General features: G+C 37.1%; 1 protein-coding gene across 3 annotated transcripts in view; it reads left to right on the plus strand.

The window, feature by feature from the left end:
• Positions 1-27,079, plus strand: part of LOC145660877 (glutamine--fructose-6-phosphate aminotransferase [isomerizing] 2-like) — a 364,008-nt gene that overhangs the window by 183,871 nt on the left and 153,058 nt on the right. For all 3 annotated transcript variants that reach the window (XM_081726310.1, XM_081726317.1, XM_081726323.1), the window contains one exon: positions 13,717-13,915. In XM_081726310.1, coding sequence (XP_081582436.1) covers positions 13,717-13,915 — 199 coding nt within the window. The remainder of the gene's footprint in view (positions 1-13,716; positions 13,916-27,079) is intronic.

The following is a 27,079-nucleotide window of genomic DNA, read 5'->3' on the forward strand; positions in this document are numbered from 1 at the left end:
ATTCCGTAGTTATGTATGCATCCATTGATAATTCAGTTACTTTGCAGTGTGTTATCAAAAAGAATTGAGCCTTACATTGATTCCGAAAACTGTACTATATCTTGGGAAAATCAATAGTATGGCTAGTATTTTTGGTTGGAGGGTTTAAGGAATGATACTAAATCCATGTATTGTTCTTACTTACAAGGGACGGATGCGAGTCGTGACAGCTAGATATTTATGAAAATTGGTGCACTGACTAACTGTGGATCGCTAATCATCGTGGTGATAGTCACTCGGTGCGGAAATGCCTTGTTTACCCATTACGTATAATACATATACCACTCAGCGACCGGGTGAAGCTGTGCCGAGTTATATACCCCAAAAATGCCGGAAAAAGGCAGAAAATGAAAAATGTGCGTAGGTAACGTAATACCTACGGGAGGGGACACGTGGCCAAGAACACGGCAGTAGTGTCACACAAGCACGTTGCCACCCCAACACAAACTTACGGTTTTTCAAATAGGACGTATACCATTTTATGGCATTAAAACGTGAAAGAAAATAAGCAAACAGTGGGTTATCATTGTTGTCAAATAAGGGAGATACGAGGCTCTAAAGTTGAAAAATTATAAACTAAAGTCTGTTTCAATCAACCTGATAGTAAACTCCCCTACCTCCCACCACTTACCCCTGCAGAAGGAAAAGCAAATCGTTGACCTTCACAGGGAGGGAAGCTTTTCTAATAAACAGAATCATGTAAACTCTAAATTCGCACGTCAATTCGCTCGGACCTGATGTTGAGAAAGCAATGCTGTTCCTTTTGGCTATCAATCCCGAGTGGAAGACAACACCAACATTCACCTCTACTTGAGCGTGGTGGTGGTGGGGGAAACTTCTTCTTTTTCCTATCAGGTTATGTGAAACAGATTATAATCACTACCTTATTCGTAATTGCAACTTCCGTATTTTGTCCGCGTTGTTAAGCTCGTTTAGCTCAGTTTCGGATTTCAAATGCTGTTAGTTTCCTTTGGGTTTTTTCGTGTCGAAGTTGTTAGCGTCTCACATTTTCTAGGGAGATGCCATTTTGATTTCAAGTAGTTCATGTGGATCGAATATCATGAACTTTGATGCACTTACAACGCGTCGATATTAACAAGAACGCCAATCTCAGAACAAGATAAATATATAGCTGTCTTTTTATCAGAATGAGATTACAAATTGATCTACAACTTACCATTGATAACAATTGGTACATTGGTAATGGTACGAAGGAAAACATAGAGCAAGGGAAGAGTTTTACAGGAGAGACTATGAGGACATAGAAGAATTAGAACGAATTCGGAAATATGAGGAAATGCGTGAGGTAGAATCTATGGAACTTCGGAGGAAACAAGGAAGTTTTACAATAACAGTAGAAAATAAGAATGAGAAGATGAAAAAAATATTGAACACTTGTATGAGATAAGGACTAGACCGCGTGGCCTAGATGTTAAAGTAGAAAATGAAGTACGCGACGTTGAAAAAGGGTTTACTATTCTTCGGAATGAGTTTGAAAAAGCTATATTCGAGATCAGGAATGGGAAGGCAACCGGGATAGATAATATACCAATCGAATTCATTAAGGACATGGGAAACAAGGAAAAGGAAAAGTTGTTCCAAGTCTGCAATGAAATATATGACACAGAAGAGTAATCGAAAGATTTCCTGAATACAATCGTGACACTGTTGGGCAAGAAATTGAACCCAGAGAGACGTGAGGAGTACAAAACTATCAAGTCTTGTACTACATGCAGCAAAAATTGTGCTATAAATATTGAACATAAGGTTGTATGGAAAGACGAGGAGGAGGAACAGTTCGGATTTAGGTAGACATAAGTATAAGAGATTCAATTGACTTATTAAAAGTAATCGCTGGAAATTTTATAGAAAAAGGGGAGAGAGTTGTATATTGTGTTTATTAATCTACAAGGTGCTTTTGACTGGATGAAATGAGAGCTAGAATGAAGGTTGGATTGGAATTGAAAGATCGAAGACTTATAGAAGCTTGAGAGTCATAAAGTAAGTTTTAGAATAGGGAAAGTAATGACACAGGAGTGTACAGTTGCAAGGGGAGTTCGACAGGGATATTGTCTCTAGCCAACGTTATTTAATATCTATCTAGGAGAGATAATAAGGAAGAGCCTACATAATATAGACGTTATTTCGGTGGGAAGTGGAATGATTAATAAATATAGTTTGCAGGTGATACGGTGCTTACTGTGGAATCTGAAAAGAAAATCCATAAGAGTTAGAAAACTTGAGGAAGAGCTGTGTAGAATATAGGATGAAAATAAATGTTAGACAAAAATCATAGTAATTAGAACGAACGGTCGGTGTTAAATATAAAAGTAGAAGGGGAGAAAATAAACGGGTCACGCGAATGTAAAATAAAAACAAGGATGGGAATAGCGAGAGAAGCATTTAAGAAAAAGGAAAGCATATATCGTGGCTTCTTGAATAAAAAGTTGAGAAAAGGACTCATAAAGTGTATCGTACTATATGGGGCAGAAACATGGACATTACGCAAAAGGGATGAAAAACCGGAAGCTTTCGAAATACATGTGTGGAGAAGAATGAATAGAATTGGCTGAGTTGATCGGAAAATTAATTTGGGTGTGTGAGGAATGTGGGAGAGAAAAGAACGATTTGGGATATTATTGAAAAGAAGAGTAGAAACTGGTTGAGACATTGGCTAAGAGGGACCTGATCATGATGGACATGCTAGAGGGTGTGGTGGCAGGAAAGAGAGAGGAGCGAAGGAGGCCACAGTTGATGGACAGTAGCAAAGTAGAAAATTCGTACGTGAAAGCAAAATGGTTTGTGAAGACCGTAGTGCATGGAAACTTCTCAGTTCGGCAAGTGACTCGCTAATATTGGCAGAATACCTATAATGGTTATACCATTGGTAATAGTTTAGAGTTCATACTGATTCTAAATTACTTTCGGAAGTTGCGTCTATCGTGTACACTCTTTAGAAATCACTTGTTTTGTACGAGTTTACTACAATAATAATAATAAGAAGAAGAAGTCCATCGTACTTTCCAAGTAAAATGTAGCCGCATATACAAGGACAAAATCAAGACATGAAAGTGAAAATTACAGAATTAATCAAGATCCATTGAATTTACTTTCGTTGTTAAAAGTTTGGAAATGTTCGGCATATGAGAACTAACAAATGCAAATTTTGTGCTCAGTATATTTATGCACAATAAGTTAACAGAAACATGCGCACATTAGTAATCGAGAAGTTATATCCAAGGATTATCAACAATTGCAACATACCGTAGTTGTACTAATTTCAAGTGGGTAATCTTAAAATAATGATGATAATAAATAGACAATTTTGCAATATTGAAAATATTTTTCAATTAGCAAGGCAGATTGACTTATGATTATTTACATAGTCGTATCATAAATTCTGTTACAGAGTAAACACAAACTATAGGCACAGTTTTTAAGCAAATGTATTATTACTTGGTCGTTACAGAGGCATCGGTCTTGCAAATACAGAGCACCTATCACTGTTCAAAATGGCCGCCCTTGGCCTTCACGCAGGTCTGAAGTCTTTGATGGCGGCACGCACCGTCTCGAGGGGAAAACTTGCCACTGCCTTCATAAAAGAACGCTTAAGACACTCAATATTTCGATGCCTCTTCCTGCAGACGATGCCCTCCAAAACAGTCCAATGGTTTGAGGTCGGGGCTACTGGAGGACCAATCTGATGAAGTGATGAAATCAGGCACGTTCTTCTGAAGCAACTCCTGTGTGGTCTTTGCTTTGTGGACCGATGTCGAATCCTGTTGGAAGCTCCGCGGCTCATTTTTGAACATGCTATGGCTCAACTGCTTTACAAGTGGCTCCAATACGGTTGTTTGGTTTCTAGCAGACGTTTTCACACCTTTTTACAGAAATGAAGGTTAGTTGTGCCATCTAAACTATTACCCTCCACCAAACCATCACTGAAGCGGGATGATGGACTCTGAGAATCCGCGGCGTATGTTCACGAGCTTCCTGGGATGTTGAGGCGTAAACACGGTCGTTTTGACGACTGTAAGTCTTTTCAATCGTGAATTTTTTTAGACGTGAAAAGGACCCTTCTGTGGTCACCATTTGCGTAATGCTCAAGGAGCCGTTTCGATTTTTGCTCCCTCTGGACCTTAAGCTGGGAAGTGAGGAAATGACCAGTTCTTCTCCGATAAGCCGTGCGTCCTAGGTCACTTCTAAGCACTCGCGACATAGAAATTTTCGGATGACTCATGTCTTGAGCCATCACTGTTTCCTCAGAGGATTTCGTCCTATCCGCGCCACCGCAGCTTTTATGAGCTGGCTCCTCACGCTGCGCGTCTACCCTTCCTAGGACGGTCCTCAGTTGTCCTTGTATCACTGTCTCTTCATGGTCCTGCTAACCTTGCTGATCTTCAATTTTTTCAGGGTTTTGAAGATGTACGATGGTGATTTGCCAGCTGTGTGCAGTGCGATTACTGATACACGGTTCTCGTAAACACCCCACGCCATTCGACTGGCAGCAAACTTCGCCATTCCGCTATCATAGCCACATGCACAATGATAGTGGTTGTTGTTTGTTTAAACATTGCTAAGTTATCTTTTGAAGCAGTGTTGCCATGCCTATCTGAACTTTGTAACAGAATTTATGATACGACTAGGTAAACACAGGGCATTTGGAAACAACACCGGTAACGTTTGGGAGATGATTCCTTACAAGAAGATAAGACAGCAAGCATAGACCAACCTGGGTGCAGAAATGCTTCATTTTGGCGCTATGACCAGCCGAAAACTTGTCGAAAAATTGCGAGAACAGGTAACTCGAGAACAAAATATTGGAGTGAAGTTGGAAACAGGGAATGACCATTATTTTTACAAGGTACATTCGCGAAGTGTTCCCTCGGGATTCGTGTAAATTTCATTCAAATACAAAGTTCTCCGCGGCCCAATGTGAATTTTGCTAATTTTAGCGGCCTATATTGGTAATTTGCATATTTATGGGCCTTCATATATCCGGAATTCAGTCATACATTACTATAACGCTTGGACACAAAATTGCTGTAGTGTCTTTAGATGTAATTTTAGATATTAGTGTTTTAGATGTTAATTAAGCACGGTTATAACCTGTAGCATACATCGAGCCGAAGGCTTGGGAAAACAGCTAGAATATGTATTACCTGAAAAAGTGTCTCAGTGTGGTCATATGAAAATAAATATGAATTCAGTAGAAATGAACAAAAACATCTCTGGTAGAGACTAGATTTCCATCAGGCGTCTCCTCTGGTGAAGGTTACAGAAACGTTCGCTTTGTGTGGAGAGTATCGATTTTCTTTTCCGGAATGGGTCAAACCAGAACTGCTGTCTTGCAGTTAGTGGAGGGATTCACAAAGGTTAAAGGCAAGAATACTAAACAAACCATTGGCATGTCAGCTCTTTATGGGCCTGAGGTGCTCAAACGCTATCTGTTAGCGACCGGCTGAACTACGTCCAGTCTAGCGACGAACACGTGGTCAATGCACTGCGTCGCCCTGTCTAACAGGCGTATTAGCTCTCTACACCTAGTGGCCGTCACGTCTTTTATTTACGTGACTCCCCAGAAGCACCGCCCAGAAATCGAACCCGGGACCACACGAACGTGAATCTAACGCTCTGTTCACTACACTACAATATCCCCTGAAAGAAAGAAAACCCTGACAGAAAATTACCTGGTCCTTCTGGTACGCTGAGCATAAGACCGACCATCGTGTTCTTTGAAAAAGCTGATGTTGCGAAGACTTCAGTTAAACCTCGGATGGAACAGACTACATGAAGACAAAAATTGATAAAGAAGATAGACATGAAACGTGCAAACATTGCGTAAACTTGGAGAATTACAACAACTAATAAACACAGTTGAACAGTATAAACTATTGATAACAGCGCTACAAGAAATAAGAGGCAGATGAAAGCAGCTCAACCCTGTATTATGTTCTTATCTTTTAAAAAATATAATAAATAACTCACCACCCATGTAAACTGTGTATTGTTAATAAAAATTGCATCAGAAGGGGTTGTTAGCAGATACAAAGCGGTTTCAACCGTCAGTATGATCACTGTTTTAAAATCACGTCAGATCCATTGATATTGTAACACTCGCAGACTCTATGATTGATGGATTCCATTATACGCACAAGCATGTCTCCTAAAATTGCACACACTTCTTCCTGAGCTCTTTAATGTTGCGATGTAGAGCAGTTGTATTGACACTATCTGGCTTTTCCCCGAAGAATTTAATCGCACGCAAGTATATCTGGTGACCTAGAAGGCTAGTTAATGTTTCTAAATCGGGAGATCACGGAAAACACTATACAGAGTAGTCATAGACTGTCGACACAGGTCAAAATGAGCACCATCACATAAAATCAAATTGTACACTAATTTCTTTTCTTGATTTGATAACTGCAGATAAGCTTCTTCACAGAACTGTTTTCTTAACTCACAATGAGGGCTGATAGTTCCTGAATAACCCATATGTGTGTGCGTAGTAATTGAGATCGTCGTGCAAAATACACTGCACCGATCGGACTGACATTTGCAAAAAAAAGCAGCATGCTTCTTCACAGACCGTCTTGGACTCTGGTCAGTAGATCGTCTTACCTTATCAGTGTGTTCGTACTCTCTCTACTCTCTGGCCTATGGAACCCGGAGGTTCAGTGCCGCGTTCACAAAAGCTCTCCACTGACTTCTATCCTTAGCTAATTGCATCCAGTTTCTACTTTGTATTCCTATCTCTGCGAGATCCATCTTAATATTATCCTCCCATCTGCGCCTAGGTCTTCCTAATGGTCGTTTTCCTATGGGTCTACCAGTCAAGACTTTGAAAGCGTTTCTACTTTCTTCCAATCTAGCTACATGACCAGCCCACCTAAGCCTCCTAGACTTGACGACCCTAACAATGTTGGGTAAACCGTATAAACTATGTAGTTCCTCGTTATGAAGCTTCCGCCATTCCCCATTCTCGTTCCTCTTGGGTCCGAATATTCTTCTCAGGATCCTGTTCTCAAATACTTTCAGTCTATGTTCTTCCCTCAGAGTAAGCGACCATGTTTCGCAACCATACAGAACAACAGGCATGATTATCGTTTTATATATTTTAAGCTTCAAATTCCTCGACAGAATTCGCGACGACAAGAGATTTTGAACCGAGTAGTAACACGAATTCCCTGCTTTTAGTCGACATTTAATTTCTTCGTGAATATGATTTTCGTCTGTTAATATTGATCCTAAATATTTGAAAGTATCCACTTTATCAAAAGCATTATTTAATATTTTAACGCGTCCACAATTTGCCGTATTACGGTCCCGACGCACTTCCATGTATTTAGTTTTCTCTGCATTTACTTCTAAACCCATGTCCCTGCAAGCGTTTAATAAGATCTCTGCATTTATTTCTACTGTTCTCCTATCCTCCCCTATTAAATTTACATCATCAGCATATGCCATAACCTGGTGAATGCCGTTCAACTCTAGGCCCTGGTTGCTATCTTTGATTTTCCTTATGGCGTATTCCAGCACAAAGTTAAATAATAATGGCGACAACGCATCTCCTTGTTTCAGGCCATTTTCGACGTGGAAGCTCGTGGACAAAAATTTTCCTACCCGGACTTTACTTTGGGATTCATTTAAACATATCTTAATTAATCTAATTAGCTTTCTCGGTATTCCAAGTTCTGTAAGAACGTTGTATAATGTTTCTCTCCTAACCGAGTCGTAAGCCTTTCTAAAATCAATAAATAGTTGATATACCGGGGTATTGTATTCCCACTTCTTTTCGAGTATTTGGCGAATGGTAAATATTTGGTCGATATTTGATCGATTTCGTCTAAATCCGCACTGATAATCTCCAATAATTTCATCTGCGTATGGGGTCAATCTTGCTGACAGAATATTTGAAAGGATTTTATAGGATGTTGAGAGAAGAGAAATGCCTCGATAATTATTACAGTCAGTTTTGTCGCCTTTCTTGTGAATTGGAACAATGATTGACTCTTTCCACTCTTGTGGCAATTCTTCCTTGTTCCAGATAAGGAGAATGAGTTTGTGTATCTTGTTCCACAATTTTTTGCCTCCAGCTAAAATTAACTCAGCCGGAATTTCATCTACAGTTCGTACAGTGTGTTCGTACAGTTCTTTCATTTTGACACACTTTATTATCGGTTGCACAAGCTGTTTGTCTAAGCTTATCAATCCAGTTCCTCATTGTACGTCGTCCAGGTACACGATCATGATGGCCTACTTGAAAATGTTTCCACAGTGAACGACGGTAAGCTCATGACCAAGTCTCCATCTCGAAGTAAATGATGGAGTGGTAGAACAGCTTGCACAGGGTATGTAATCACAGATGTTATGATGTATACCGGAAGTAAATCAGAACATATTGAATTTGTAGTTTTATATATATATATATATATATATATATATATATATATATATATATATATATATATATATATATATATATATATATATATATATATATATATATAGCAGACAATAAGATTAAGTATAAAATAATGGATTTCAAACCGAAAAATGTAAGAATGTGAGTACTGAGAATAAGGACAAGGATGCTTATGATGACAATAATAAATGGACGTACGTCGACTGAAGAAAATGAAAAATTCTACCAGGAAGTAGAAGAAGCATATAATGAAGCGCCACCTAACGATATAAAAATGGTAATAAGCAACATGAATGCGAAGATAGGCACAGGATACGTGAGGGAAGAATTAAAAAATATAGTCGTCATGATGAATCTAATAATAATAATAAATAACGACTAGTACATTTTGCAGTGAACAGGAACATGAGAATAGTATCAACGTGGTATTCTCATGCGTTGATTCACAGTTAGACATGGAAATCACTGTATTGAGAAACATTTAATCAGATCACGGACTGATTGATAAAAGGAAAGCAGGTATAGTACAGTTCGATTCCCGCTGCCGACCATCCTGACTGAGGTTTTCCAGGGTTTTCCTCAGTCCTACCAGGCAAATGACGGGATGGTACATAGTAAATAGGTCCTGGCCAATACCTTCCCAAATCCTTTCCATTGTTATTATTGTTATTAGATATCCAGTATAAAATGGCCTCTGAACTCGATCTGCTGATTGTTAAATAAATAAATAAATATGATGTTTTAAGGGTTCTTTCCGAATTACTGATAACTGTGAATAGTTACTGTGTGCTGTGTTTACAAAGAAAAATAAATATGACGACTGAAAATGCTGCAACAACAACGAATAAAACAAGTGTTTTAACATAGAGAAGTCAGTCACTGAAAATGACATGTAATGCATGGTGCTATTTCGAAGACGTGAAGGGAAAAAGAAGACCCCCTTTTTCCCCGTAGAACAGATGGTCAAGTGCAGTTTGAATTATTTGAAAATCAGTGAATGAACAATTCTTGTTTTCTTGAGGGGATGACCAATATCGAACCTGAGAGGATAATATCGCTTGAGGAGAAATGGTAAATGTTAATCACTTTAATAACAAATGCTAGACTGACTCGACACGTAAAGTATAAAACCTGTCCCAATTGGTAAAAGATAGAGATTGATTTTGTTACATGCAAGCAGGTATGAGGGTTTCATATCGAATACGAGGGCGGGATGAAAAGTTCTCGGCCTGAACCAGAGATGGCACTCCAATCAGCAAAATTTTATTGTTCTTGCGTGGAGGCTCTTTTCAGTTGTTCGTATAACAAGTGTCAACTTGTTCTCTCAAGTAATTTGTGTGCAGGCATTGTTGCAGTTAGACGTCTTGCGTGTGAGTTGAGAAAATGGATAAACTTGAATATCTGCAGTAATCAAATTTTTCGTTTTAGATGGATTAACCCCTAAGGAAATTCATTCGAAGTTGACAAAAATTTACGGGGACTCTGCTCCTTCCATGTCAATCGTTAAAAAGTGAGCAGCTGAATTTAAACGTGGTCGTACATCCCTCGAAGATAACCCATGTGAAGGAAGGCCGAAAACCGCAACCACACCAGAAACAATCGTAAAAGTGCATGATATCGTGTTGGACGACAGGCGAGTGAAGGTGAATAAGATAGCTGAGCGTGTGGGGATATCGGAGGAACGGGTGCGAAACATCTTGCACAAAGAACTAAGGATGCGAAAGCTCTGCGCAAGGTGGGTGCCGGATTTGCTGACTGGCGACCAAAAGCAAATGCGAAAACGATTTTCGCAGCAATGTTTGGACTGATTCAAAAGGAATGCGACCGATTTTGTGCGGCGATTTGTGACAATGGATGGGACGTGGAGTTCACCACTACACGCCAGAAATGAAACAGCAGTCCAAGCAGTGGGTGGAAGCCGGTAGTGCAACGCCGAAGAAAGAGAAAACGATCGTATCGGCCGGAAAGGTCATGGCCATTGTGTTTTAGGATACGAAAGGGATCCTGTTAATTGATTACCTTGCAAAAAAGAGAACAATTACAGGCGAATATATTTCCAACCTTCTTGACCAGCTGGGTGCCAAAATTCGCAAGAAGAGGTCTGCCTTGAAGAAGAAAATCATCTTTCACCAGGACCACTCACCTGTGCACAAAGGTGCGTTGATGATGGGAAAACTGCGGGATTTGCGGTACGATTTGCTCGGCCATCCCCCATATTTTCCTGATTTGGGACCATCGGTCTTCTATCTGCTCCCAAACTTGAAGAAATTTCTTGCTGGGAAGCGCTTCACATTGAATGAAGAAGTTGAGAGAGTCGTGGGTAACTATTTTCACAACCTTCCAGACTCTCACTTCCGGGAAGGAATACTGGTGTTGGAGAAACGCTGGACCAAGTGCATTGAAGTTAAAAGAGATTATGTCGAAAAATAAAATTATTTTTGAACTGAAATTCGCAGTCTTTCGTTGTCAGGCCGAGAATTTTCACCCCGCCGTCGCAGTCTCCTGTTTTGTATCACGTAAGACGACAGAAGTTCCGAATTTTGTTGTAATCTCAATGCAATAATCAAAATTAGATTTATTTTTTCATAATTAATTGCTGAAAGAGAGTTGAATCCCGAAACACAGTCCATGCACACGCCACTGTTCCAAGTATAATAATATTATTATTATTTAGAAATCATTTTCTCCTGTCACTATTACGATTATAGAATTACGACTTGTTAAATGCCCGAAGTGTGTTGTCGAAACTGCTGCCTCTGTGGTTTCAGAGCCTTTGGCAACAGTGCAATCGCTACACCACGTGCTCTGTCGAACTGTCACTACACCAGCTTTCGTTAACCGCGCTTTTGTGTGATAGATGTGAGAACGTACAGGGAGGAAAACATTGATTCAAGCCACTTTTTGGTTAAAGTGAGGCACCAGTGTAAGATTAAAAAGCAGAAAGGGGAGAAACGTGGAGAACTGGGAAGAATATAGTGATAGGAATTTTGGAAGGATCAACGAGGAGCACAATAGAAATAGTTATCAAGAGGGGGTACGAAAGATAATAGAAAATTATAAATAAGTACAAGTAGAGAAAACAAAATGGAACACGAATGCCAAAGAATGAAAACGTTGCAGGAAATTTAATATGGAAACAGCAGATAAGAAAAAAAAATAAATGGTATGATGAGGAATGTAGAGAAGCAACAGAAAAAAAAGAGAAAAAACGAAGTATACAAAAATGGATAGAGCTCCTCCGTGGCTAAGCGGTTAGCGTACGCGCCTATGGCGTGGGAGACCCGGGTTCGATTCTCGGCGGGAGCTCATGTGGTTCGGATTCCACGTTAATCAATAGGTCCACGTCTCATATAGCCTTGCTGCTGAACGGGACTTTAAACTCAAAATCAACTCAACTCGTTTGCCCTCCTAGAGCTTCTTTAAGCGGTTCGAACAAATGGAAATCGCAGGGTGATAAGTCCGGACTGTAAGGAGGATGTTCAAGTGTAGTCCAGTGCATTTCCTGTAGCTTCGAGACAGTTTGAGCAGCTGCAGTATGGGGTCGCGCATTGTCGTGCAGGAGGATGATCTGTCGAATCGATTGGTCTCGTCTTTTGTGGCGATATGCAACTCTCGCCTTGTTCAACAGCTCGCAGTAGTATTCATTTATTGTGCGTCGCTCATGTAAAAAGTCAATCAGCAAAATGCCTAACCGATCGAAAAAAACGGTTGAGAGAACCTTGCCAGCTGACAGTCGAGCTTGGCTTTCACTGGTGCTGCCTCCCCTTTCCTCCGCCACTCCTTACTGGCTTGTTTGAATTCAGGAGTGTAGTGGTGAACCCATGTTTCGTCGTAGGTGACGATCCGACTCAAAAATGCATCACCTTCTTCCGCAAACCTTGCTTTAAGCCTCTGACAGACCTCCAAACATCTCAACTTTAGATTTTCGATCAAAAGCTGAGGGACCCATCTGGAACACACTTTACGGAATTGTAGGTCGTTTCTGATGATTGCTTGACAACTCCCATAGCTGATTCCGACTTGTTCTGCAATTTCTGATACTGTTACTCGTTGATCGTCGTCAATAATGCTTTTAACCGCACGAATGTTTTCGTCCGTATTGCTGGTCCGAGGACAGCAATCGTGTTGCTGATTTTCCACACGTTTTCATCCTTCCTTGAACACTTTATGCCAGACATGTACACGCGTTCTTGACAATCTTTGACCCCCGAACTGTGCAGTCAATCCCTGGCAAATTTCTGCCGCTGTAACTCCTTCACGAGTAAGAAATTTTATAATTATGCGTTGCGCAGTGGAGGGGTGCCCTGTTGCTCCGACATCATGAGCGGTACTGACGAAATGGCGGGAAATATCTAACAGCACGCTTTCTCCACTCCCAGCGGTCCCGCCTATACATAGTAGAAGCGCGCGGCTAGTCCTACCAACTGTTGATGTTGAGGAACAAAAATCCCGTTTATATTTGATCCACCCTCCTGGTCTTCATGTGCACGATTTAAAAAGTCTTCACAGATTTCCACACATGTTTCTTTTTGTTAATTTGTTACAAATCGTGCAAATTTTGCAGCTTCATGATATATGTTTAGTTTTTTCAACTAAGATCATATGACAGAATGATTTACTGGTTTCCCTTTCCTCAGCTATTACGCAGACAGGCAAACGACGATTTTCCGTACAATATTGCGTGCTGTCTGGACGTGGACGCCATCAAGGTTTTTGCCTTCCCTTCGATTGTTTTTCTCCCTGCTTTCAAACACTGAAACCACTCATAACACTGGGTTCGGCTGATATATTCTCCCTCGTACAATTTCTTCAACATTATCAGATTTCCTGTAAATGTCTTGCCCAATTAGAAACAAAATTTGATGCGTGTACGCAGCACCTCCAATAACACTTCCGTAATACTACAAAATCGCTACAAATACAGAATATATTTTCACCAACCCTAGCACTCTCACAACGACACAAGGCATGATGATGCACTCAGTATGAAATGCTTGTGAAGAATCCTAGTACGCGGTACTGGCAAGCAAAATGTTATGGACAGTTTCGATTTTTTTAAACTTTTTTTTTTCTGAACGTGAATTATTTAAAGCTAAGTTAACCCTTCTGCAAACAATAGTGTCTTTATTAGTTCTTCCTAAATTATAAATTGTGGAATATGTAAATTACTCGAGCTGGTTTAGAAGGTTAGCTTCAGAGTTCCTGTATGTCCAGTAATATTAAATAATTTCTATAACTAAACTCTATTGCAGGACTATATTCCTGAAATTAGAAGATGCCGAAGATTGATGCTTATTGGCTGTGGTACTAGCTATCATAGTGCAATTGCAACTAGACAGCTCTTAGAGGAATTAACTGAATTACCTGTTATGGTCGAGTTGGCTTCTGATTTCTTAGATCGTAACACACCTATCTTTAGAGATGATGTATGCTTCTTCATATCGCAGTCTGGTAAGTATTCCTCTTAACGTAGAATTTCAGTTAATATGTATATTTTACTTTCTGTTTTTCTTTGCTGCAGAAAAATTTGGAAGACAGCGTGCTGATTTATTCTAAACGTAAATAGTCATTATTTTTCACACGAATAAAGATACTGTTGAAAATCTTTATTTGTATCTTTCTTTCTTTCTTTTCAGTTTTCTTTGGTTATGTTGGCCAAATTATTATACATACTTTGAGCTAGTATGTAATCCACTATTTTATCTAATCATGTCGCTCTTTTATAATGAAAATTCAATATTGTGTAAGTGTATTATGGAACCTTAAGGGATCCTCCTAGTTAAATTCTACTTTTGCTTAAAAATGAGTCTCTGGATGTGTAGTTCAGCGATTTCGCTAACGGAGCCTCTCAAAATCCATGTGTGTATGTTTCGTTCACCAAGCGCTGCGACGACTCATACATACAAGCCGTGTAGTCATGAAATTTCTGTCTTCACTTTTGGACACGCCTACAGTAACGTTTTGTAATGTCGAAAAATAGTTCCATTTAATTTGCAAACATCGAAGCTATAACTGCAAAAATATTAAAAATTAATCTAAAGGTATTGTTCGTCAGTTGTTTCTGTCAAACATAATTCATGGATATTTTATGTTATGAGGAATTTTCTTTCCCTTCACATAAGTGATTCTGCAAAAGTTCGTTACATGCGGATTAAGAGTGCTGATAAGTCCTTCACCTCGCTAACTATGGCGATGAAAAGACGCTTGCTACGAAGAAAATCAATAGCATATTGCACAAGTCCATAAATAACTTAGTTAAAGTGAAGCAAAAATCGTGTTAACGTTAAGTAAAACCAAGACATCAAATTTGAAGCTCCGGTTGTGAAAATATCTGTGAAAAAGTGTTCTGTAGTTCGACTTCGCGGTTGTATTTAGTATATGCATCGTTAATTTTTCGTGCATGTCGGACTAACAGTTGAATGATCTTAATATTATTTTCTTTGCAATATTGAAGTGCTTATTAAGTTTATAAAAGTGAATAAAGTATTGAAATGATTTTCATTTTGTGCAAACAAGTTTTCAATGTCTTCTAATTACCAGTATCACCAAGTGAATCTTGTGGTAGACAAACACCGCGTGCGTAAGGTTCCCCTGGGTCCTTCAGTTTCCTCCCACTTTCTTCATTCCAACATTTCATTCACCATCATCATTCATTCATTCATCATCATCACCGTCTCCTTTAGCCTAGCCTGCATAATTGTGGGACGTAAAACTCGAAAAATGTCATTTCATTTCATTTCAAAATTGAGCTTCTTGTACGTTTCCATTATAGGCGAGCGAGTGTTTAGAACAAGCAATTGTTCATTCTGCAAGAACTTGAAAACTACTGAGTTTACTTATTTATTGAATAGAGAATTTATTATTTTATTTCCTTTGTTATATGTAATAAAATACCTATAAAATATATTTTAAATCCTCGTGACTTATCCTTTCATTTGATATCTAACAGAAAAGTTACGCCATAAACTAATATCAGTCATGAGAGTATGAAGACTCTATCGACATCTTATTCAACAAATTCCAAGAAACTTTTCATATTCTACATAGGAATAAAGACACATTATTTACCATGCATATAGTACCTCCTCTTAATTTCACTGCAGCAAAAAAAAAAAAAAAAAAAAAAAAAAAACCTCAAAAGTTATGAACATTCCTATCCAATATTATAAAAATTCTTAAATGTTGAAGATTCCTTTGTACATTATTTCATTTCTGGCAACGAATATTCGGTTTTTAAATGGTCATTTATTCTGATCGCAAATTAGTCTCATACTAGCAGCGTTCACCCCGCTTCGCTGGGGTCACCCCGGAACGCAATAAACTTTGTTACTTAGATAATTTTTACTTTTTCGCTTTCAAGTGATATGATAAAAACCATAGAAGATTGCAGTAAATGTTAACATTATATCGCCTGTCATTTATGTTAACCCGCCGAGTGACACGGTCATGTGGGTTGCATATAAATACGGTTAGATTTAGCTATGATGAGCTAACAAAGGATTTCTACGTTATGGACACTTGAATGGTCAATTATCTCAAGACACTGGTAATTGAAAATTAAAGTGATATGATAAAAACCATCTAGGGTCCAAATCTTAATAACCCCCCAAAAATGAAAGAAATTGGTTCAGCCGTATTAGCGTGATGAGCTAACAAAGGATTTGTACGTTCTCTTTTATATATATAGATTACTTCGTAGTGAATCACTAAAACAGGTTTTATCCTCTTTAACTTCTCTCTATCCCCCTCACTTTTTTTTTTTTTTTTTTTTTTTTTTTTTAATTGACTCCTCTCTAATGAAAGCTCAAAGATAGATCTGAAATACTATAAGGAACTTATTATCTTCAATAAGAACAGCGAGTTCACTTGATTTCTCGTTTTCATTTTCGTAGCCCATTTTCATGAAATGACACAACTGTTTGACAACCATTCTTTGTGAAAAACTGAAAAATAACTATGAGTTAGCAATATTGAAAATGAGACTAATAACAGCTTATTCTTCCATGAGCAAATAGTACACAACAAATGCAATGTATTATGGTAATTCATGTATTGTTAAGGCACAGTAAGAACATTTAGGTTTCGACTCAAAGTATGTATCTATATGGGATCGAAATCTTGAACCAAAATCGAATTTCTAAGGAAAAAACTGTTACAACAAATGACAAAACACAAGAAGTGTGCGCCACAATTTAAAGATGTCGCCCAAGGAAGCCAGCAGGTTACCTGCTGCTCCGAGTTATTCTGTTAAACATAAACAAGGCTAACCCGTAAGTGCAGAAGAAAAGCAAATACTTTGTCAAACGATATCAACGTTGTTCAATTCACTTGAAGAAAATTAAGACCTATAATTGCTAATTTTCATGTTCTCATAGAATATTTATTTACTTACTTTGTAGTACTGAAGTTAGTATTTGTACATTCGCATGCTAAGAAAGCACATCGATAAATTGAACTAAAGGGGGAAAAGTACCATCTGTTTTTCATGGATATGCTTAATGATTTAGGTAATAGATAAAAAAGAAATAATCTCCCATAATGATAAATATGCTTGCTGTTATATACCAGCGCCATCTCTTTATCGTTCAGTTGATAATTTGACATAACTCATTGTAATTTCATCTATAATTACAGTTTGGAGAAAAATAACAATGTTCAGTTGCTCTTAAAGGAGCGGGATTATATAGTATTGGGTATTTTGCCCTATATCACGGCAATGGTGTGAGATTGAGACGAGTAATGCACATCGTAGTAGCAGAAATACATGCACGTGCTGAAGCAGAAATATTGCGGGAAAGAGACGAAACAATTTCCTCTTCACCAATCAGCAAATAATCGTGTGCGCAACATCAAGTTACGCGGTTTGTTTTTGAAAGGTGCAAAGGACTGTGAAAAACGCTTTAGTCACCTGTAAACTTGATAAGAAACGAGTGGAAAGAAATTGAAATGAACGAACAAATACTGCTGGATTTCTTCTTCAATTCATCATAAAAGAAAAAGTTCAGTAAACATCAATAAGGCAGGTAGACAGCATAATACAATATGTATACAGTTAAATATGGCATGTGTGAAACAGCGTTAAATTTTTCGAATTGTTCATAATGTGTGTTAATATAATAATTATTGCGCATTGAATCATTGTTATTAATGTAATTAACAATCCTAGAAAAAATAAGAAGAATCATATTAACAAGAAAATATAATAATAATTAATAAAAGTTATGTAAATTATGTAACTAGTTCACATTTATTAAAAAAAAGAAAGAAAAATACCCCAGGTATATAAGCTTAATGTAGAAATTATGAGTACTAGTGATACTACTACTACTACTTCTTTTAACCAGAAATTTTACTATTCCTACTTTATATCATTATAAGTCGCTTGAGTCTCTTTGCAAGGAATGGATACTACACGCACGTTATCATTTCCTATTTTCGTATATTTCCCCATATTTCATTCGGATCAATGTATGACATAATTTACTTCAGACTTTGCTACTTTAGAATCAAATAAGTGGCAATGTAACGCTTCTTTCACATTGAGGCGGCGATTTGCCGTCGCCGCTCGCGGCAGTTTGCCGCGTGAGAAGTGTACCCTTTCATATTACGCAGAGTTTTGCCGCGAATGAAAAATATGCGAGCAGGGTTGCTGTGCAACTGAAGAAACAAAATCTTGTGAGTCGTATCGTGTTGTGGTGGTTACAATGGACAGACGCAAAAAGTGTCTTCTACTCTTCTTGTTAAAACAGAGAGAAATAAATAAATTAAAAAAAAAAAACAGTAAGAGAAACATATGCGTTCACTTTATATATATATAATATAGAAGTGGTAACTTGAAAGAGATTTTTCTATATTGTTTCTACAATTGATAGACTTGAGCAAAATAGCGGCAAGGTTCTGGATATTTAAAATACCATCCCGATATTCACCTGTTGTGACTGGAAAAACCAGGATAAAGTCCTTTCGGGATAGTCGGTGGTTGAGATCTATCCCAGAATCCCAAGTCAACACAACCACTGAACCCAGGGCTGGTCTGTTGGTATATTATTATTATTATTATTATTATTAACTCTAACTAACTCACTCTATGGCCTATGGAACCCGGAGGTTCAATGCCGCGTTCACAAAAGCTCTCCACTGACTTCTATCCTTAGCTAACTGCATCCAGTTTCTACTTTGGATTCCAATCTCTGCGAGATCCATCTTAATATTGTCCTCCCATCTGCACCTAGGTCTTCCTAATGGTCGGTTTCCGATTGGTCTTCCAGTCAAGACTTTGAAAGCGTTTCTACTTTCTTCCATTCTAGTTACATGACCTAAGCCTAGACTTGACGACCCTAACAATGTTGGGTAAACCATATAAATTATGTAGTTCCTCGTTATGAAGTTTCCGCCATTCCCCATTCCCGTTCCTCTTGGGTCCGAATATTCGTCTCAGGATCTTGTTCTCAAATACTTTCAGTCTATGTTCTTCCCTCAGAGTAAGTGACCATGTTTCGCAACCATACAGAACAACAGGCATAATTATCGTTTTGTATATTTTAAGCTTCAAATTCCTCGACAGAATTCGCGACGACAAGAGATTTTGAACCGAATAATAACACGAATTCCCTGCTTTTAGTCGACATTTAATTTCTTCGTGAATTTATTTTCCTCTGTTAATATTGATCCTAGATATTTGAAACTATCCACTTTATCAAAAGTATTATTTAATATTTTAACGCATCCATAATTTGCTGTATTCCGGTCCCGACGCACTTCCATGTATTTAGTTTTCTCTACATTTACTTCTAAACCCATGTCCCTGCAAGCGTTTATTATTATTATTATTATTATTATTATTATTATTATTATTATTATTATTATTATTATTATTATTATTATTATTATTATTATTATTATTATAGTATTTCGGGTTTTATTCGTTTGTTTTAAGCGTTCCGACTATTGGCTCAAGTCTCTTTAAAGCACTGCTCTAGTCCCTTTATTCAAAGGACTATTCAAGAAATTACAACCATAGAAGTGTTTAGTTATAAAATATATAAAATACGGTACATTTATCAAATATCACGTAATGAATTCTCTCTTGCTAGTACATAAATATATAGCAAAAGTGTGAAATATGTAATATTGTTGAAATACTTGATAGTACATATTTCAATTTTGGGGTACCAGAAATTTATAAAATTAGAATCTCGTTTGCCCAGCGCTGCCCGCACATTTATCCCAATCTTCTATTTGTATTGATTTGGATTCTTTTTTAATCAACGACCTTTGGATTCGACACTTCGGTAGTATCGGTCGTTTTCGATTATTTTTACATGTCATCTTTTCCCATATATTGTATTATCGAGGTGCCCTAGGCTAGAACATAAAAACATACATAAATATACAAACACACACATATATATACGTAAAATTCACACACACACATACAAATTATCGCAACCACTCTCTTCTCTTTCCTGGCAACACTTGCCCCCTCCTCCAACACCCAAGCGGCAGATCGCCGCCTATATGTAAAGAGCTCCATTGATTGGAGTGTCCTGCTTGGCTGTACGCGGCAATTTGCCGCGCCGCTTTCTAGCAGGGAGAGGTTGCTGTTTTTTTCTCGCCGCGTAAATTTGCGGCGACCGCCTCCAAATGAGAAGGGGCTGTAAAAACTACCTCATATATTGCATCTCATTTTATTTTGCTTTTTTTTTCCGAACGTGAAAACTTTTTTGGTATGAATTTTCAGTTGTTTACCACACAAATGTTGGTTTAGTTAACTTTTATTGAATTGACAGCCAAACCATTAACCAATTGTGTTGGTCAAGTTTGACAATCCAATTTAGCTGAAAGATGGTTACATAGTGACATTCACTGAAACAAGAACAGAGGTTGTTGGTATATATATTTTACCAACTTCACGTCGTCAATTGTTTTTTTCCAGCTGAGCTCAGCTCAGTGGATGGCTTTCCCCATCCCAACAAGTTTTAAGCGATTTTCCGCTCATGACTCACCAAACACCTAAACACACTTTATTTGACTCAATTTAGGACTTAGTGTTGTTTTCTTAATTGAAGATACTTGTCGTATATTGATTAATAAATTCAGAGTGAGTTCGATTCTTTTTAAAACCGTTCCGAGTTGTTACTGAAACTATTTTGTTAATAACGACTTTCAGTTTTGTTTGAAGACAGAACTTTTACTAGCAAATTTGTTTTCATGTCAATAAAATCGCTCACCGGAAGTTTTAAATTCGCTTTACTCATTACCAATATTCTTTGCAACAGGTTCACTTATAAATTTTATAAATCTTACGTTATTGAATAAAACGAATTGTATTTTTCAAAAGTTTTATTTTTACTGGCAGAAATTATTATGTGGTGTTCGATTTAGAGAAAAAGAATTTGTTTTCCGGTTAAATTATTATTTTAGTAGCTACTGAGTCTTTTTTTTTAAATTCTACTTACTAAAATTTACTTCGCAACACAATATAAAAGAAAATGAACAACATAAAATATTTATTAGTATCGTAACTCTCCTTACTAAATTTAGCGCAAAAGTAAACTAATGTCACCATTGATCTTGTATTTTCGCAACAATTTTTTGTCCGATGAGTTTACGATTGCACATACGAAAAATAAATAACTTACCTATCATCTTTTTAAAGAAGCTGCAACGTACTGGGGTTCAGTTCAAACAATGGATGTATTAGCTGTTTTTTTTAAAAAAAAATGAATCGACGAGCACAAAATAATCATATTTTGTTCTAGAAAAAAAATTAAACAATTTTTCATTCATTCCATTAAATAACTTTTAGAGAAGAACAGTTATTTCAAACCACGATTTTTTAAAAAATAGAACTTCATACATACATTTGATAAAATTATTTGTAGAGAGCTAAAAATATTTACCGTTTTCTATACTGGTACAGATGTTGTAAGAGAGACGAACGGGTGTATGATTCTAAAATATTTTTCTACAAGGTGTTCAGAGATACAAGACAGGGAATTAAAATTTTTCAACCAACATATTGATTTACAAAAATGATGTCTCTTAGATAGTATTTTCAAAATGAAAAATCCTAACGATTCTTTTCTAAAAGTGATCCTTTTCATGAATTGTACACGAGTTTAAAGAAATTAATTAAACAAAAATAATTTATTTAAAACAGAGTGTATACGAAAAAACTGGCTACTTAAAACAGGATTCACGTAGTCATTGAAAAGTAGAAATCCATTACCTTAATATTCAAAAATTAAACTAAATAAATAAACTTAACAGAGCACATAAATATACTTAACAGAGCAGAGAGAAATTGCGCGTATACTGTAGTTCGCTTTTTTTCGTCTTTGGTCGAAGTTGAGCGATTAGTAAGTTGAAAAGTTAGAAAACGTTCTCAATATGAAAATATTCCCCCAAAAATATTCAATAAAAATAAACTTATGAGAAAAAAACAGCTCGATTGAGTCTATCTGGCAGTTATGCTTTAGAAGGGATTGTATAGTAGCAGAAGTTTGCAAAGGGGGAATTACAATTTCCGGTAAACGAGCTGGATAAGGGACGGAAGTGGAGTAAACTTTTGAATTTATTGGCTTAAGACCAGTGTCTAGATTGCCAACCAAACATAAATTGACTTCTGTAATCAAGATTTTGTGGGGTCGTGGTGGCTCGTTGATAGAGCTTTCACCTTTGGTGCGTTGAGTCCCTGACTCTATGTCAGCTCGCGCCAAGTTGACTTTGTGGTGGAGATGGATTTTCTCGATGTTCTCACGTTTCATCCTACTTCCTTCATTCCATCATTTCATTCATTCTCGTCGTCACCGTCTTTTTAGCGTAGCGGGATGTAAAACTGAAAGATTTCATTTTATTTTGTGATCAAAATTTCATGTGCAAATGTAGAAACAAGCAGAAAAATCTCGTCTCTTGAGGCCCGAAGCTACATGCTATGGCTAAAAGAGCTAAATGTATGGTAAAACGTAGAAAGCTCCTTCAATGAATTTTCCCTGAGTAAATGAGTGAGACACTACAAATTCGAACATTTTGATACCGGACCGGATCGAATCTCATTCTGTTTTGTTTGTTTTCATTTTTCTTTTTTTTGCTTTTTTTACCATTTTAAAAAATAAAATAATAAAATACATGCAACATTTTCATGTTAATAAGAACTGAAACGATATAAGAGAGTAACTTATCAGTAACATAGTTAAAATTATAGCATACAGTACAATTAATGAAATATTAGACAAAATCGTTCCATTAAACAGTTTATTCATGTAGCAAGAAAGTATTACGGCGGACAGGAATGAGAAGAGTATCTCAGAGGAAACACGCCGTGTAATAAAGAAAAGAAAAATGAACATTAATAGTGACAGTATGACATCCAAAGTAGAATATGGAACTTTGCAATACAGTAGGGAAATGTATTACAGAAGATATAGAAAGGTCAATAGCAACCTCATGAGAAAAACAATTAACCCCTTTCGGACGACTGTCGCGAATGCGTGCTTCTATGATCCGATTTGTGGCAGTGACTGCAGATGCCGATTGCAACGAATTCGCAACGTACCGGTCAACTCATCCTTGCTTACGAAGATTTTGTGTACTTTGGTGAGAGCGAGGATTTTGGCGATAGCAGAACAACGAGTTTTTGTGTTTGTGCTGTTTTCATCCTTTGCTCCATTGCAAAACAGGCAAGTGCTCGTAATATAAAAACTGTCTAACACTTACGAATATTCAGCGGCTACAGGGACGTAATATTGTCCAGATTGGACGAAACATTTTTCGAAAAAAGTATTGCAATAATGTGGTATGTCACCTGTTCAGCAGTAATGACTAACATTTTTAGATGATTCTAATAAATATCACTAATAACTTTTGTATATGTAATAAATACAATAATACGCACATAGTAATATAGTGTACTTCATATCTATGCTGCAAAAAAGTTTAAAAATACATCGAGGGAGGGGAAGGTAAGAAGCCCTAGGGAAATGAGATTCCCCACGCTTGAAGTTTTCTCTTACAAATCCTTATAAGTCACTATTTTCTTATGCATATGTATGTTTTGCTTCCTTTACCTTCCTCGCCAGCAATTGCAAACACTGAGGGAGGATTAGGAAGACTGAGGGAGGAGGAGTCGTATTCGCGACATATCAGAAATACATAGTAAAAAAATATTTTCCACACATTTATCAATTGATTCAACTTTAGTAATCCTAATCTATGTAGAATACCTAACTGAATATTTTTTCGAACTATTTTAAGTAATTCTGGTGTTACAGGGTTAAAGGTAAAATGGGTCTGAAGAAGACAAAGCATAGGTTTAGCAGTGGACGGAAGCAGATCACAATGCTGTAAAAGAGGCATAATCACCAAGAACCGCGAAGAAATACTGAAGACGATTCAACTATTCTATAGCAAGATACATTCAAGCGATAAACTGAAGGTGAAAGAAAACTAAAATGACGAGGAAACAAAAGTTCTCCCCGTACTATAGGAAAAGCTATCATACCATAAGCATGAAACGAAGAAAAGTACCAAGAGAAGATGGAGTTACATTAGACGTACTAGAGGAAGCTGATGAAGAATCAGAGAAAGTTCTAGGGCAATTTTTTACTAAATATCTACGAAGCGGTCGAAGTCCCGAAAATTGTCATGTTCCTGCAATAAGAAAGGAGACAAACATACGCAATTATAGACCTCTAATATACTCTCTGCAATTAACTAAGTATGTATGTATTGACACGCAGATTACAAAAGCAGTTAGATATCGCTCAAGAAACAATCTGAATATTATCAGGGGTTAGGTTGTAGGTGCAAGAATGGATATTCGGTGGAAAGAGAATTCTTAGAGTGGAGAGCCGAAGCGGACGAGTAACAATTGGATTCCCAAACACTTCACCGGTGCACTTGCTCAGTTTCAAGTAAGCTAAAGTACCAATACAGGCTTTCTCCTTATACCTATTCTGCCTATCAATACAGAACTTGGTACAAACATTTCTTATCCCCTATAGTATTTTTCGATATACATTTGGATTTTGTGCTTTTATCCGGGGCCACTCCAGAGAGGTTCAAAGTTGATGAGAGGCATTTCTGGTAGGAATTGTCCTGACATTCTCCCAATTTTCCCTGTTCAAGTACATTATGAGCCCCAATACATAGCACCTCTGGAAAGCTTGTTTCATGCTGAAGTGAATGAACTATAAGCCATGACTTTCCAGTGAACAGTGTTGATGCAGTTGCTATTTCACTGAGAGTCTACGATTTTTTTTACTTACAGAGTTAATGGGTCCCAGGGACTTAGTCAGTTGTCTATGGCATCTAATTTTTTTGTGCATGAACGTATCTTTGTTGTTTATCGAATGACTAGGTTTGGTTCGAATGTCCGTTCAAAGTTAAGCCTAACGCTGGACCTAGTTTTCAAGTCGGTACCGGTAAAACTTGCAACATATTTTGTTCAGAAGGAAGAGGATGAACATCCAAATTAGCGAAATTTTAAAATAATTCCTTCTCCATCATTAGATTGTGAAGTTGGGGAAATTCAAATAAAGTGCATCATGTACACAGAAGCTAAGCTAAATTTATTAAATTATAAGGTTTGGACTAACTCAAAATTCATTTCTAGCAGCAATGCTTAAACGTGTGCCCAGCATTCACTTGAGTGCTTTCGCCGGAAAGAATAACTTCGCTGTAAAAAGTTTGTTAGAATTAACGTTGAACATTCAGGAAAATCTATTTTACGTTCCTCTTTTTGTACTTAAGGACATGGAGGATGGTTTACTCTTGGGTTCTCCTTTCTTTGCAAAATTCCAAGTACTATTGGGTAGTGAAAATAAGAAACTAGTATTGAAAAATAATAACCAGGAAACAGTAACTTTAGACATATCATATCCCAACATATGACTTGCCCATTTACATAGTGATAAAATATCTTAAAGATGAACATGGTGGATTTCCTCCTTCAGATCATAAAGATGATTTCAGTGAATTTTCGGAAATTGAAATTTGCTAATATGTAAAATAATGTGAAGATTTAGATTCGGAAACTAAATCAAAATTTCTAACCTTATTGATCAAGTATATAAATCTTTTCTAAGAATATCCAATTTGGTGTGAGCCCTATAAAATTGAAGTGATTGATCAAGAGTTTGTAGTTGGGGAACTTTATCCAATCCCTCAGGCAATGCAAACGGAGTTCGTAGTAGAGTTGAATGAATGGATTAAACTGGACATTGCAAAAGAAAACCCTAGTAGCTACCGCAATCTTATTCATTGCATCAAAAAATCTTCTGGTGGGGTAAGACCCGTAATTGATTTAATGCTGTTGAATAATAGTGATCCGCAAAAAATCCAGGTGGAGCCAATAAATCAGATTCGTTCCCGAATCTCTGGAGCAAAGATTTTTAGCTTAATGATGCCATCATGGGATATTATGGAGTATGGTTACACCCTGACACTTTTAAATGCACCAATTTTATCTATCGTGGACGGCATTATGTACTATGTGTTCTTCTTATTGGATGAAAGTCGAGTCCAAGTATATTCCAGAATACGAGACACTTCGTAATAATATATTTAGATGATCTCTTATGTTGTAGTTCAAATATGGAAGAACATTTAAGTTTTGAAAATATTTTAATTTGGAAATTTTGCATTGAATTCTAATGTAGATTTATACAAACTTAAATATTTTAGGTAACATTGTAAATGGAATCGAACTAAAACCTAGTCCAAAACAAAATGAAGCGATAAAACACTTTCCGATATCTACAACTAAGAAAAAGTTAAGATCTTTTCCCGGAATTTTGTCATGGAGAAATAAATTTATCCCGCAGTTCGCTGCTTTAACTGCGCCGTTCTACGATTTGCTAAAGAAAGATAAGAAATAACATTTAACCTCTGAATTACTAGAATTGTTTCAGAAACTTCGAATTTTGGTAAGTGAACCTCCAGTATTGAGTCAGCCGGGTCTTTCGAAACCGTTTCGTTTGTTTTCCGATGCCGCCTTGAAAGTTCAGCCGGTTATTTAGCACAATATAAAGATACTGGAGAGTTAGTAGTAATTGAACATACTAGCCGTAAACTTAATTGTATGAAACATCGTATTCTGGTTTCAACTAGAATTATTGGCAGTGCTATTTTTGTGTGAGCGTTTTTCCGTCCTAATATTAGGACGGAAAATCACTGCTCATTGCAGTGACTTATGCGTTCACTCTTCAAAATTTAGATATCCGAAGAACAAAGATTTTGCTAGAGTTACAAAGATTTGATTTGAAATTCGAACGTATAAAGGAAACCGAGAATAAAATCCCGGATATTCTAAGTAGAAATACTCCGGAACTACCTGCGAATCAGAAGAATACCAAATAAGTTTTATTACGTACGTTGAGAAAACCTGGTGTAAGCAACAAGAATTGACGGAGTTACAAAAATCGGATGTTTATTGTTCTCAATTAAGAGAGAAGTTAAATAAATAACCAGAAAGAGATTGTATTCGGTTTAAGGATAACTTACTTTACTTATGGAATTCGAAATTAGACCTCTGGCTATTAGTTATGTATCGACCTTGTAGGGAAACTTCCCTGTAGTTATGATTACTATTATATTTTATCTAGGGATGCGCAC

Source organism: Thermobia domestica, chromosome 1 (genome assembly GCF_964235325.1).
Source record: "Thermobia domestica chromosome 1, izTheDome1.hap1.1, whole genome shotgun sequence".
Lineage (NCBI taxonomy): Eukaryota > Metazoa > Arthropoda > Insecta > Zygentoma > Lepismatidae > Thermobia > Thermobia domestica.